The sequence below is a fragment of the Microcaecilia unicolor genome, chromosome 6 (genome assembly GCF_901765095.1).
Source record: "Microcaecilia unicolor chromosome 6, aMicUni1.1, whole genome shotgun sequence".
NCBI classification, from domain to species: Eukaryota; Metazoa; Chordata; class Amphibia; order Gymnophiona; family Siphonopidae; genus Microcaecilia; species Microcaecilia unicolor.
In genome coordinates, this window is record NC_044036.1 from 65109604 (window position 1) to 65123456 (window position 13853).

The following is a 13853-nucleotide window of genomic DNA, read 5'->3' on the forward strand; positions in this document are numbered from 1 at the left end:
AGTTGATTTGGAGCATCTACCTGGTCTGTAGGGGCCAGATCTCTTACTGGTTGGTGGGGGATCAAATACTTATTTCCCTCTGCAGAATGCAAATAAATTCATATACTTTCCACAATGTGATTTTCCGGATTTAATTTGTGATGTGCTATCTCTCACTGTTACCAATAACCTACCCTTCAATTATGGGCTGCTCATGTCTTTGTCAGTGGGCAAACTTACAAAATCAGCAAGGGATCAAATACTTATTTCCCCCACTGTATATATTAAAATGTTCTAATTAGAATATGAAGAAAATTGGGCAGACCAGTTGGAGCCTTGGACCCTATCATCACTTTCATACTTGACTCCTCCTCTGCATAATACATAAACCCCATTCTTTTGACTAGTAACATAGTGAATGACAGCAGATAAGGACCTGAACAGTCCATCTAGTCTGCACAGCAAGTTCCACTTATCAATTCATGACTAATCAACAATGAATGTGACGATATATACTTTAGAGTCTTTGGCGTTTCTGGGACATAGACTGTAGAAGTCTGCCCAGCTCTGTCCTTATGTTCCACCTACTGGAGTTGCTGTCAAACCTCACTCCAACCTATCCAAATCAGTCTTGTCATTTGCAGGACCCAGACTGTAAAAGTCTGCCCAGCACTGACCTTGGTTCCAACTAGTGAAATTGCCATTGAAGCCCTTTCCAGCCTATCCTAAACTGGATTGCTATATACAGACCTACAAAGTCTGCCTGGCACCGGCCTTAGTTCTTCACAGCTGGAGTAGCCATCCAAGTGTCATTCATACCACTCCCAGCAACCATTTAAGGGTTTGTAGTAGTAGTTGTTGTTTGGTTTGGTTTTCTTTATTTTAGTTTTCTACTATCTATTTTCTAAATAGGGTTTCTTTGTGTTCATCCCATGCCTTTTTGAATTCTGTCACTTTCTGTCTCTACCACCTCCCTCAGGAGGGCATTCCAGGCATCGACCACCCAGAAGTGTAGCCAAGTTCAGGGCGTGGGGGGAGCGGCGAGCGGACTGCCGCCGGCGCGTATTTTAAATGTGACGGATCACGTGAAAAATAGGTACTGTCCATTGGAAGTTCGTTTGGGGGAGCAGCCACTCCCCTGCGACCACCCTCTCTGTGAAAAAAGAATTTCCTGACATTACTCCTAAGTCTACCACCCTACAACCTCAGCTCAAGTACTTTAGTTTTACCATTTCCCCTTCTCTATAAGAGATTTGTTTCTATAAGTGATATCTCCCCTGACCCTTCTTTAGGCTATACATATTCAGGTCTTCCAGTCTCTTCGCATATGTCTTATGGTGCAAGCCCCATATCATTTTTGTTGCCTTCCTCTGGACCACTTCGTCTCTTTATATGCTTAGCAAGGTATGACCTCCAAAACTGTACACAATACTCCGGGTGGGGCCTCTCCAACGACTTGTACAGGGGCATCAACACCCTCCTTTCTTCTGCTGGTTACTCCTCTCTCGATTAAACCTATCATCCTTCTGGCTCCAGACATCATTGTTTGTTCAGTTTAAGGTCCTCGGACACAATCACCCTAAGGTCCCTCTCCCGATCTGTGCATGTCAGCCTCTCATCTCTTAGGACATACAGCTCCCTTGGGTTTCTACTCCCCAAATGCATTGTTTTGCACTTTTTTGCATTAAATTTTAATTGCCAAACGTTAGACCATTCTTCTAACTTTTGCAGATCCCTTTTCATGTTTTCCACTTCCGAGGTTTCCACTCTTATCTTGGTATCATTTGCAAAAAAGCAACCTTTTAATCCTTCGGCTATGTCACTCGCAAATATATTGAACAGAACTGGCCCCAGCACCGATTCCTGAGGCACTCTGCTACTCACCTTTCTTTCATCCGAGTGAATTCCATTGACCACCACCCTCTGGCATCTGTCTTAGTTTTTAATCCAGTTCACCACTTTGGGTTCTAACTTCAGCCTGTCAAGATTATTGAAGAGCCTTCTATGTGGGACCGTGTGAAATGGTTTGCTGAAATCCAAGTACATTACATCTAGCACACGTCCTTGATCCAGGTCGCAGGTTGCCCAGTCAAAGAATTCAATCCAATTCGTTTGGCACAATTTACCTTTAGTAAAACCATGTTGCCTCGGATAACTCATTGGATTCCAGGAACTTCACTGTCCTTTCCTTCAGCAACACTTCCATTACTTTTCCAATAACTGAAGTGAGGCTTACCAGCCTGTGGTTTCCCACTTCTTCTGTCGCCACTTTTGTGAAGAGGGACCACATCCTCTTCTCCAGCCCCTTGGAACCTCTCCCGTCTCCAAGGATTTATTAAACAAATCTTTAAGAGGACCCGCCAGAATCTCTCTAAGCTCCCTTAATATCCTGGGATGGGATTCCATTTGGTCCCATGGCTTTGTCCACCTTCAATTTTTCAAATTGTTCATAAACATATTCTATGAACAATGTGATGTCCACTTCATTCTTATATTTAACTTTACCAGCCGATCATGGTCCTTTTCCAAGATTTTCTTCTGTGAACACAGAACAGAAGTATTTGTTTTAACACGTTTGCTTTTTTTCATTTTCACTTTCTACATAGCTGTCCACAGCATCTTTCAGTCTCAATTCCATTTCTAGCCTTCCTTCTTTCACTGGTATACCTGAAAACATTTTTGTCTCCCTTCCTTACATTCCTAGCCATGTGCTCTTCCACTAGATGTATCTCCCCCTTGGCTTCTTTCAGCTTCCTCCGGTATACTTTCCTGTGTTTCATGAACGCAACCTCTTTTGCCTTTATTTTCTCAGCCACTTGTTTAGAGAACCATATCGGTTTCCTTTTCTTCTTGCTTTTATTTACTCTCACGTAAAGGTCAGTGACCATTTTAATAGCTCCTTACAGCCTGAGCCACTGTCTTTCCACTTCTCGTATGTCTTCCCATCCCCTCAGCTCTTCAGGTACACTCCCATTTTGTTAGTCAGTATGTTTGAAATCCAGGACTTTTGAGTTTTGAGTGGCTGCCCTCCGCTCTAGCTGTTATATCAAACCAAACAGTTTGATCACTACTGCCCAGGTGGTCACCTACTCTGACATTAGACAAATTTCCCCGTTTGTGAGCACTAGATCCAGCATCGCTCGTTCCCTCGTGTGATCCATCACTATTTCAGCAGAGCACTTTGAAAGGCATCCGCTATCTCCCTACTTCTCTGATTCTGCAGATGGAACTTTCCAGTCCACATCCTAGTATCACTGTTATATACCTGTAACATGCACCCGTACCAGAAAGAATCACAAAGTAAGATGGTGGTCAAGATTTGAGTTTGGTAATAAAAAAACATCAATATTATGATAAAACCAAACACTGTACAAATATAGATGAATTCCTAGTAGAGAATGACACGGGGACAAAGTTTGTCCCCATCCCCATGGGCTCTGTCCTCATCTGCAGAAGCCTCGAACAATTATTTCATATTAAAACCTTTTTATTAAAGTATAAAAAGGAACAATATGCTGTGCAACTATTGTGTATAAATTACAAGTAGAAAATAACAGCGAGCAGCTATAACAGCCCTCCTCACCACCGCCCTCTAATCTTCCAACCCCAACAATAGCTGATTTCTTCTACCCCAAGGAATCCTAATCCTATCCAGGGGTATAAAATACAACCCATGCCCTAGAGGAGAGAAATATGCACTATGAAGCACTTTTTTATGACTTTTTAATCTGTGGATGAATAAGAAGTCTAGCTCTCCTGTCTTCCACAGTCCTTCCTGCAATAGAAGATGTCTTCTTAGATGATGTGCTGGTAGCAGGATATACTGGATCCCCAATGCAAATTTTGCTAGTTGTGGCCAGCATGTTTGCTTGTTTTTCCAAAAAATCAAAATGTTGTCTCCCTTATCCTTTTATGTTTCAACATTTTTTTTTATTGAGGATTCCATCACAAGAAACATCCCACAAACTCATTATACAAGAATTTGCAAACGTAACCCAAACATCTTAGACAATGAATTTCACTCCTTCCCAATCATTTTAACCTTTTCTCCCCCCTTTCCAATCCCAATCCCCCCCCCTTAAGCTTATTCTCAAGCATTTTATTAAGAACTTCCCAGGTGTACAATCTCGCGCATCACAATGTAATAGCCAATATATGCCAATCAGTACACCACGCCAATGTACAACCCTTTTCAAACATTTCCCCCCCCCCCCCTTCCCCTCAAACTGATGGTGCAATGTCCCCTCATCGCTTAACTCCCACGCCCATCCCAAGCCTAAGCATGAGCTCTGCATTAACATTGAAAGCTTATCTGTACTTTGTCCCACATCCCCCCCCCCCCCCCCCCCCCCCGGAACCCGAGGGAACCAATCATTAACAGAGTGCGACGCTCACCCTACATTAAGGAGTAGACTGCGACCTCTGGGGCTTAAGATTCGCAGATAGGGACCCCAAATGGTCAGAAAAGTGATTCTTTTCCTCTTTGAGAACCTAGACTCTCCAGCCTTCCAAGATACTAACAAGTGCAACTGGTTCCTCCAGTGCCAATACGCTGGAGGATCTTTAACGTCCAATACTGTAAGATACATTTCCTAGCCAATAAGCACATCTTACGGAGCATCAATGTTTTCAAATTGATTCTTACCTCTAAGTGACCCCGGGGTATCTAAAAGTAACTGTTCAACTGTCCCCCAAACCAAAATCCCCAGCCGCCCCTCCCCAAAACTTCGGATTTGAGTCCAAAACCTTCTCAAGATTGGGCAACTCCAAAACATATGTAGTAGAATGCCGGGGCTCTTCCCACATTTAAGATAGTCTGGACTTTGGTTCCCTCCCATGTGTGCCAATTGGGAAGTAGCCACATATCCTCTGTAAATACATTGGTGTGCGCATTCTCTCAATCGGGCATCTGACACTAACAAGGGTATGTGTGCTACTGATTGTTATATCCCATGACGCTACTGCCAAGCCCAGTTCCTTTTCCCAAGCGCTCTTCAAAGGCTCATAGTCCCTGGGGGGCTGCCATCAGGATAGTGCCTTAAAGAGCAATTAAATAGTGAACTGTCCCTCACCCATAGATTGAAAAAAGTTTCGTAGCTTACACCCCAACTGAGTTCTCAGAGGATCTCCTGCCAGGGAAGCAACATAGTGTCTCACTTGCCTTATAGCAAATCTGTTACCCCAGGAGTCTCCCACCTTGCTTGTCAATTCCTCATCTGAGAGGGGCTGCCCATCTCTGCTCACTAGATGCGGCAGATGTGAAATCCCCCTCCTTGCCCATTCAACAAAATGCTGGCTCGACAGTCCAGGTATGAACTCAAATTCCCACAAATAGTGAGCTGGTCTCACTGCCGGGTCTCCCCCAAACTGCCGAACAAGCACTCCCAACACCTCTTGGAGCGGTCGCAACATCACATTTTTGCCTAGTCCCACTGGCAGATTACATGTTTTATGGTGCAAAAGCGAGAAAAGTTGGTAAGGCTCCAAGTATGCCGTTTCCAACGCTATAGGAGTGTACCGCTGTGTACCCAAATACCAATCCCCTTAGTGACTCAGTTGGCATGCCTGATTATATAGCGCTAGATCTGGCATACCCACCCCACCCGGGCTCCAACCTCCTATTAAGTGTGAGAAGCGAATCCTAGGCTTCTTACCCCTCCAGCAAAACTTCAATACTAGTTTATAAACTCTGCAAATCTTTACGGCGTAGCCAGAGTGGGATTGTCTGTAGTACATAGAGCCATTTGGGGAATAACACCATTTTTACCAGGTTTACTCTGCCTAACAGTGATAACTGCAAATCCAGCCAGCCTTGTAGCACATTACGGGTCTCCTCTAACAACCAAGTAATGTTAAGATCATGCAACCGTAAGGTATTCATAGGCAGCAAGATTCCTAGGTATTTAAAAAACGTTTGCGCTTTCCTCAGAGGGAAATCACCTCTCCAGTATCTCCAAACCTCCTCTGAAGAGGTCCCTTATCCTTTTACTGTCCACCTCTTTATATACTATGTTTAGATGTTTTATCCATTTTGTTTTATCTTGTAAATTTGTTATATTATTACGTAAGCCGCATTGAGCCTGCTGACAAGTGGGAAAGCGCGGGTTATAAATGTTACAATACAATCACTCAAACATAAATAACAGTCCAGTTCATTAACAAGCTTCAAAGTAGAAAATGACACGGGGACAAAGTTTGTCCCCGTTCCCGGAAGCGCCATCAACATAAGGCATGCGCCTCAGAAGCAAAATAGATGGTAAATGGTAAAATAAAACCAGGAAATACACCACACACCTCCAGGGACTAAAAGCCATATACCTCAGGAAGGCTTGTTCCTTGATAACTTGGAGAGAGCTAATTTCCCATAGGAGTCCAGAAAAGTCAAGTCCAAGGTAAATCAAGCACCACCAGTTCATGTTGTATTTTGTCGGCTCTCCCCACTTGCTACTGGCTGCAGTGTGACCGGCTTACCCAACCCAGTCTTTTTTTTTAAATAGAAGCCACCAGTGCTGCCACTTTTGCCAGAGCTAAAGGGTCATAATCCTTCCTTTTTTGGGGAGGAAAGTTTATAGATTGAAAGTGAGATGGCTGCTGCTGCCTTTCTGAGAAGAGTAATGGCCAAGTGTTGGAACCAGGAAATGGTGCAACATATAAGACTTCTGCAGGGATGGTAGAAAGGAGACATGAAAAGGTGGGAGTGGGAGGTAGTGCTACTGCAATACAATCAGAAGTCAGCATTGGCCGAAAGAAGGGACTTCCCTCTATTGGCCTGCAGAGCATAATTTGTCCACTGCTTCTGTAGACTGACTTTTCTTACAATAGCATGCTGTAGACTCTGCCTCCACAGTAACCATGGCCCTGACTATACTGTATCTACTGAGGGCCCAATGGACAGAACTCCGTTGCTGTAAGGAACAGTGTCGGAAAAACACAGGCTCATGAGTCAGAATTACTGACCAGTGCTCAACACCTAATAACATGCAAATTATTGTTTGGTAAAAGGGTCCGAGCATTCCTGGCTCGTGCCTACAAGAACTGTGCGGTAGGCACAGCTGTTATGGGCATATCCAGGGATGATCGGACTCCTCCCCCCCCCCCCCCCCCCCCACCCTTTTAAAACTCCTGGTGGTCCAGTGGACCCTTATCCTGGGGTGCAGCCCTTCGCCCTGCCACTCAAACTTCTTGGTGGCCTACTGACCCGACCCCCCCCCCCCTCTCCTTCCACATACATTATAAGCATTGGATAGGAGCAATGCCTACTCCTTTCTTGCCTCTGGGTCCACCCTTTTCAAAACGGCGGTGCTCAGCCCCTCCACCGTTGCATCCTAGGATGCAATGGGAGGGACTCAGCACAGAAATGTCTGTGCTTCAGCTGGAATGCTCATTTTAATACTGATGAGCTGCTTGTAATATATTTACTTGGGGTTTTTGGTAGCTTCTATGAGGAATTGTTAAAGGGGCAGAGAACCCCTTTATGCATTAGATGCTAAGTTTGCTTTAGACTGGCTACAACCAGTCTAAAGCAAATGTTGCAAGCACAGTAAGCTTTGTTCATCGGGCCCTAAGTCTAGAGAGAGAAGAAAGCTGTATCCCATTTGTGTGGTTTTAAACTTTTTTTTCCACTTGAAATAACAAGTGGAAGATGAATTTAAGTAATAGTAGCTTACTAGGAAATATTTAACTCTTTCAGAAAGAACGCAAATTGCTTCAGAATAAAAGACTGGATTTAGATGCAGCAAAAGCCAGATCAAAGAAAGCACGAGCTGCAGAAGCCAAAGCAGCAGTAAGTAAAATGTTTGGCTATTAAGTTTTTTAAAAAATTCTACTACATTGAAGAAAATTGTGGAGCTGCTGTGTAGCGATCCATTTTACCTGTGACTGTAGTATAAAATATTAGTAAGAAATATGCTATTTTTAATGTAATTGCACATTGTGAAAGGGGTGTTTCTTGTGTCAGTGCATAGTTATGCGTACTACACTGTTTCAAAAAAATAAACTTGTTTTCCACATTATTCTGTTAAAAATTGATCAATTTAATAACATATATCTTGAATAAATTTGCAGTAAACTGCACTCACGTCAGACACCTCACCTAAACGATGTTGCCACTACCTAGCAATTATCATGATATGTGCAGACCATTTTGCTTTTAAATATAAACATTTAACAGGGCTTGGTGTCAGGAGGATCTGATCCTTATATCTGTAGAAAGGTTATGGTTCCTTGGCGCCAGCAGCAGATTAATTCAGAGACTAGTGGGACTATCTACCAGCAGGTGGAGATAGCACTGAACTGAAGTGCTTCATGAGACGGAATGCACCCTGACCAGTCAGTATTCTCTATCTCCAGCAGGCAGATACTGTTTCTCTACATGCTTCTGGTTTTTTCTGCTGCTAACTCCTGGCCTATTTGGGTTTTGGTGTAGCTTTGGCTAAGCGGTGCTGCCTTTAGGGATACACCTGATCTTCCCAGGTCCCTCCCCTACCCTGTGCCACTCCCCTGTTCTGTCCAGTCTCCTTTCTCCTTAACAAAAAAAAAAAAAGCACCGCTCTGCCTGCAGTGTTGAATTTCTCTCCCTGTATAACAGTGGGCGGTGGAGGCATCCTTTGGCTATAATTGGGCACTGGAGAGTTTGGGTCACCATTGCAGCAGCTCCAAGGGCATCAGTCAGGCTCCTGATAGCACTGCTTGTGTGCTGAGTGTCTCTAAAATCTTTTCCCTGACGTCAGGGCTCCATTTCTGTTTGGATGTCCGCGTAGCTTGTAAGGTGCTTCTCCCGATGTGCTAAGCAAAGAGCAGTGTTGGGACAGTGTCTAGGGCTGTGCCACTTCTCCGTTGTCCAGGGGTGCAAGGACTTCTGAGACTGTGCTGGTGGTTTCCCGCACAGCTGAAGCATGTGCTGTTCTGCACTTGGCAACACAGCAGTGGCCATTTTACAGCGTGAGTCTGGTCTGCGCTGTTGACTACCGATTCTCAAGGTCCAGCTGAAATGCTTCGTGTTTAGAGACACCGGGGGTTTCTTCCTGGGGAGAGGTGACTGAGCCCTTCTCTCCAGAATTCATTGCTCTTTTACATCATAGCTATTTATTGAAGGCGTCGGGGCAAGCTGTGGCTCCAGTTTTGGATGGTGCCCTGAGAGGCACTGCTGTGACTGACTCCCTTTCTGAAGGAGGGTCTCCGGCTCCCATTTCACCTTCTTTTTCTGAAGGGGTTCTTTCAGGCCATTCCATGCAGGAATGGGGTGACTTGGACGAAGCGAGCTTATCCAGGAGGAGTTAGGTGATCCTTCTTTGGTCCATGTGTTCCATAAGGAGGAGTTGACTTCCTTCATTACTAAGGCTCTACAGGTCCTCAACATTTTCTGTACCTGATGTGGCTACCCCGGCTACTTCCAGTCCTAAAATGGCTAGCACCCATTGCACCCATCAAAATAATTTTTGTGCAGTGGGTATGCTGGACGCGCTGCTGTGGGTGGCCAAAGCTATGTCCCATCTGTACCCACTGGCACAGTTGGAGCCAGACAAGCTCTGTCTGCCTAGAGTAGATGCCTTGGTAGAGTAGATGCCTTGGTGGCAGCGGTCACCAAAAAGACCACCTTACCTGTGAAGGGTGGCATTGCCTTAAAAGATGTTCAGGATAGGAAGCTGGAGTCTTCTCTGAAGCTTTCTTTGGAGCTCTCTTACTGCAAGCGTCTATCTGTAGTAGAGAGGTGCACGGGAATAGAAATCTTACCCGTCCCCGCAAGACTTTAACCTGTCCCCACTCAGTCCTGCAAGAATTTAATGATACATTTAAAAAAAAATTCTGGTCAGCTCTGTCTCTGAGTTTGAGCCACAGCACTGCAGGCAAGGAAGGAACAGAAGCTGGAACGTGGAACAATCTGGTGTGCACATGTAAGACTTGTCTCTGATTCACTGGCACTGTGTGCCAAGAGGTTGCCACATGCATGTGAAAGTAGGTCAGGTGACATCTAATGCTTGTGCCTTCGTCAGAGCTGAGGTCTGCAGATCAGCCCAGGAGCAGAGAGGATTAATTAGTAACATAAGTGACATCAGATAAAAACCTGAATGGTCCATCCAGTCTGCCCAGTAGTCACACTCATTATCAATTCATGATTAAATCAACAATGAACATATTATATACTTGATTATGGTCTTTCTTTGGCATTTCTTGGACATAAGACCATAGAAGTCCGCCCAGCCCTATCCTTATGTTCCAACTGCTGGAGTTGCCATCGAAGCCCACTCTAGCCTGTTCGCCTTCTCATTTGCAGGACACAGACTGTAAAAGTCTGTCCAGCACGGTTCTTATATTCCAGGCACTAAAGTTGCTGTCCAAGCCCTTTCCAGCCCATCCTAAACCAGATTGCCATATATGAAACACAGACATTACAGATCTGCCTAGTATCTGCCCTAGTTCACCTGGAGTTGCCATCTAAGCGTCACTTGACACATCCACATACATGCAATCCTATAAGTTTAGGTTTTTTATAACTTCCATCTTCTAATTAGAGATATTCTGTGTTCAGTCACCATTTGTGTCTCTACTACCTCCTTAATGGAGACTTTCTTCATCTGTGTTGTTAAAGTGAGGAGGAGGAGGCAGCACTCTAAAGAACTTGGTACTCGGTAAGTGAGAGGCTGGCAGAAGTGCAGCGTACACTTTCACAGGAACCCCCCCAGGAATTGTTTCTGTCCCCACGGGAACCTCACAGGAATTGTTTTCATCCCCACGAGATCCCCGCAGAACTGCTTCCATCCCTGTGGGAACCCCATGGGTTCCGTGGGATTCCCATGAACCCCATTCCCTTGCAAGTCTCTTACCTGTAGTTCTTTTGCAGCTACAGCCTGTCTTAGTTGGGTACAGCAATTTGTGGATTCTTTCTAAGAATCCAATGGTCGGCTACTGTTACCGTGACCAGATGTGGAGACAGTGTTGGCCTGTTTGGCAGATTTCCTTTGACTTGATTTGCTCATTCATGAAACAGATGTCTTAGGTGGTCATGGCACGCCATTTCTTGTAGTTGTCTCGCTGGGCGGTGGACATGGCTTCTAAGCAGCGTTTGGTAGAACTACCTTGTAAAGGGCAGTTGCTCTTTGGGGGAGGCTTAGAGAAATCTCGGCAATTCCAAGACTTGGCAGCTTCCAGAAGATAAAGCTAAAACCATGACGAGGCCTAGTCTGTGTTGTCCTCATTTCAGAGATACGCACAGGTATAGGCTGGAGCGGTCCAGCCACTCTCGGCGCTCTTGCTTTCATTCTTGATAGACCTTTCGATCAGACAAGCAGTCTGCTTCCTCCACAACCCGAGCCCCTCTTTAGCGCGTCCTTCTCAATGATGGAGTGCCAGATTGCTCCTTGGCCCCAGTTGGCGAGAGGCTGCCCCCCCCCCCCCCCCCCCCACATAACTTTAGACCAGTGGGACCTTTACATTATTCGAGAAGGCTACAAATTTGAGTCCCCATTCAGGAGCTCCTGCAAGCAGCAGTTCATTTGATGCCTTACTGGCATTGGGAGCTGTAATTGCAGTTCTGTCCGACAAATGGAAAAAGGGTGGTGGTTCCATTTATTTTGTGGTCCTCAAGAAAAAGGGGGGACATCTTCCATCCGGTCCTGGACCTCAAACAAGTCAATCGGTTTCTGAAAGTCTTTCGCTTCCATATGGAGACCTTGTGATCTGCTCTGACTGTGGTGCAGCCAGGTGAGCTCCTCACAGCCTTGGATCTCAAGAAAGTGTATTTATATATTCCCATTTAGCCTCCTCATCAGCAGTTTCTTTGCTTCGCTGTGTTCGGCCCACATTTCCAATTTCAGGCGATGCCCTTCGGTCTCACCACAGTACCATGGACATTCTCCAAGGTTATAGTGGTGGTGGCAGCCTTTCTGCAGCACCAAGGCACCTGCATCATCCTTATCTAGATAATTGGCTGATCAGAGCATCTTCAGTCCAGGAGAGCGAGCGGGTCATGGCTCAGCTCATCTCTCTCGCAGTCATTGGGATGGGTTGTCTACCCAAGAGTCAGCTAGTTTCCACTCAGATGCTGGCGTATCTTGATGTTCAGTTTGACACTGCTCAGGGCAAGGTCTTTCTGCCAGAGCAACGGGGTGCTAAGTTGCAGACGACAGGTTTGCCTTCTGCATCATTCTCCTGTCCCATGAGTTTGGGGCTGTGTTCAGGTTCTTGGGTCTCTGGCGGCGACCTTAGATGTAGTGCCATGGGCCTGTGCACAGATGCAGCCATTCAGCAGTCTCTTCTCAGTCGCTGGTCTCCCGGTATCGCAGGATTATGGGCCCGCTCCTCAAGTCACTTCACTGGCTCCCTGTCCGTTTCCACATTCAATTTAAACTTTTCATACTGACCTTTAAATGTATCCACTCTGCAGCCCCCCATTACCTCTCCGCTCTCATCTCTCCATACATTCCTCCCCGTGAACTCCGCTCACTTGACAAATCTCTCTTGTCGTCCCCCTTCTCCTCCACTGCTAACTCCAGGCTTCGCTCCTTTTCTGTCACGGCACCTTATGCCTGGAATAGACTTCCTGGACCTATACGTCTAGCTCCATATCTTCCTGTTTTCAAATCTATGCTGTAAACCCACCTTTTCACTGCTGCTTTTAGCTCCTAGCCACAATTGCCCTCCCCTTGTCCCTTCCTCCCTTCTCACCCATTACTTCCCTCACCCGTAACTGTCTTGTTTGTCTGTATTACTTAGATTGTAAGCTCTTTTGAGCAGGGACTGTCTCTTTGTATCAGGTGTTCAGCGCTGCGTGCATCTGGTAGCGCTATACAAATGGTAATAATAATAATACTGGACGAGGTCCACATGTCTCAGCATGGTTTGGTGGCCGTTGGATTCCAATTTGCAATGAGGCAGCCTTTGGCCACTCCTATGTGCATGGTGGTGGTCACAGATGCGAGCCTGACAGGGTGGAGTGCTCATTGTCTCTGCCAGGTCACTCAAGATCAGTCATCCCAGAAGGAAGCCCGGTGGCTGATAATCAGTTGGCGCTTCGAGCAGTGTGTTTTGCTCTGTTGGAATTTCAAGCCCTGGTGGAGGGCAAGTTGGTGCATGTGTGTCCTTTCCAACAACATGATGACGGTGACCTATATCAACTGGCAAGGGGGCACGAGCAATGCGGCCCTTACTGTCGAAACCCACCTACTTATCAGTTGGGCAGAAAAGAATTGCAGAAACTCTTGGTGGTGCACATTGCGGGGGTTCAGAATGTGCAGGCAGATTACTTGAGCAGACATTGAACCCAGGAGAGTGGGAACAAATTGGGGATGCCAGTCATGGAACTATTAGTAATATGTTGATTTATCTTTAAAATCGAGTACGGTACTGAAAGAGTGGAGGGTGGCCAATGTAATGCCGTTTTTTATTTATTTATTTTTAAAAGGTTCAAGAGCAGATAGGGAAATTATAGACTGGTGAGCCTAACGTTGGTGCAGGGTAAAATGGTAGAGACTACTATAAAGAACAAAATTACAGAGCATGTTCAAAAGCATGGATTAATGAGACGAAGCCAACATGGATTTAGTGAATGGAAATCTTGCCTCACCAGTTTTACCTTTCTTTGAAGGGGTGAACAAACATAGAGGTGAGCTGGTCTATATTTTGTATCTGGATTTTCAAAAGGCATTTGACAATACCTCTAGAACGACTCCAGAGGAAATTGGAGAGTCATGGGATAGGATGTATGTCTTATTGTGGATTAAAAACTGGTTAAAAAATAGAAAACAGAGTAGGGTTAAATGGTCAGTATTCTCAATAGAGAAGCGTAGCTAGTGGGGTTCCCCAGGGGTCTGTGCTGGGACTGCTGCGTTTTAACACATTTATAAATGATCTAGAGATGGGAGTAACTAGTGAGGTAA

At 45.4% G+C, this 13853-nt stretch overlaps 1 protein-coding gene across 3 annotated transcripts in view; it reads left to right on the forward strand.

Moving 5' to 3' along the window:
* Window positions 1-13853, forward strand: part of SH3GLB1 (SH3 domain containing GRB2 like, endophilin B1) — a 99573-nt gene that overhangs the window by 33339 nt on the left and 52381 nt on the right. For all 3 annotated transcript variants that reach the window (XM_030205582.1, XM_030205583.1, XM_030205584.1), the window contains exon 5: window positions 7670-7762. In XM_030205582.1, coding sequence (XP_030061442.1) covers window positions 7670-7762 — 93 coding nt within the window. The remainder of the gene's footprint in view (window positions 1-7669; window positions 7763-13853) is intronic.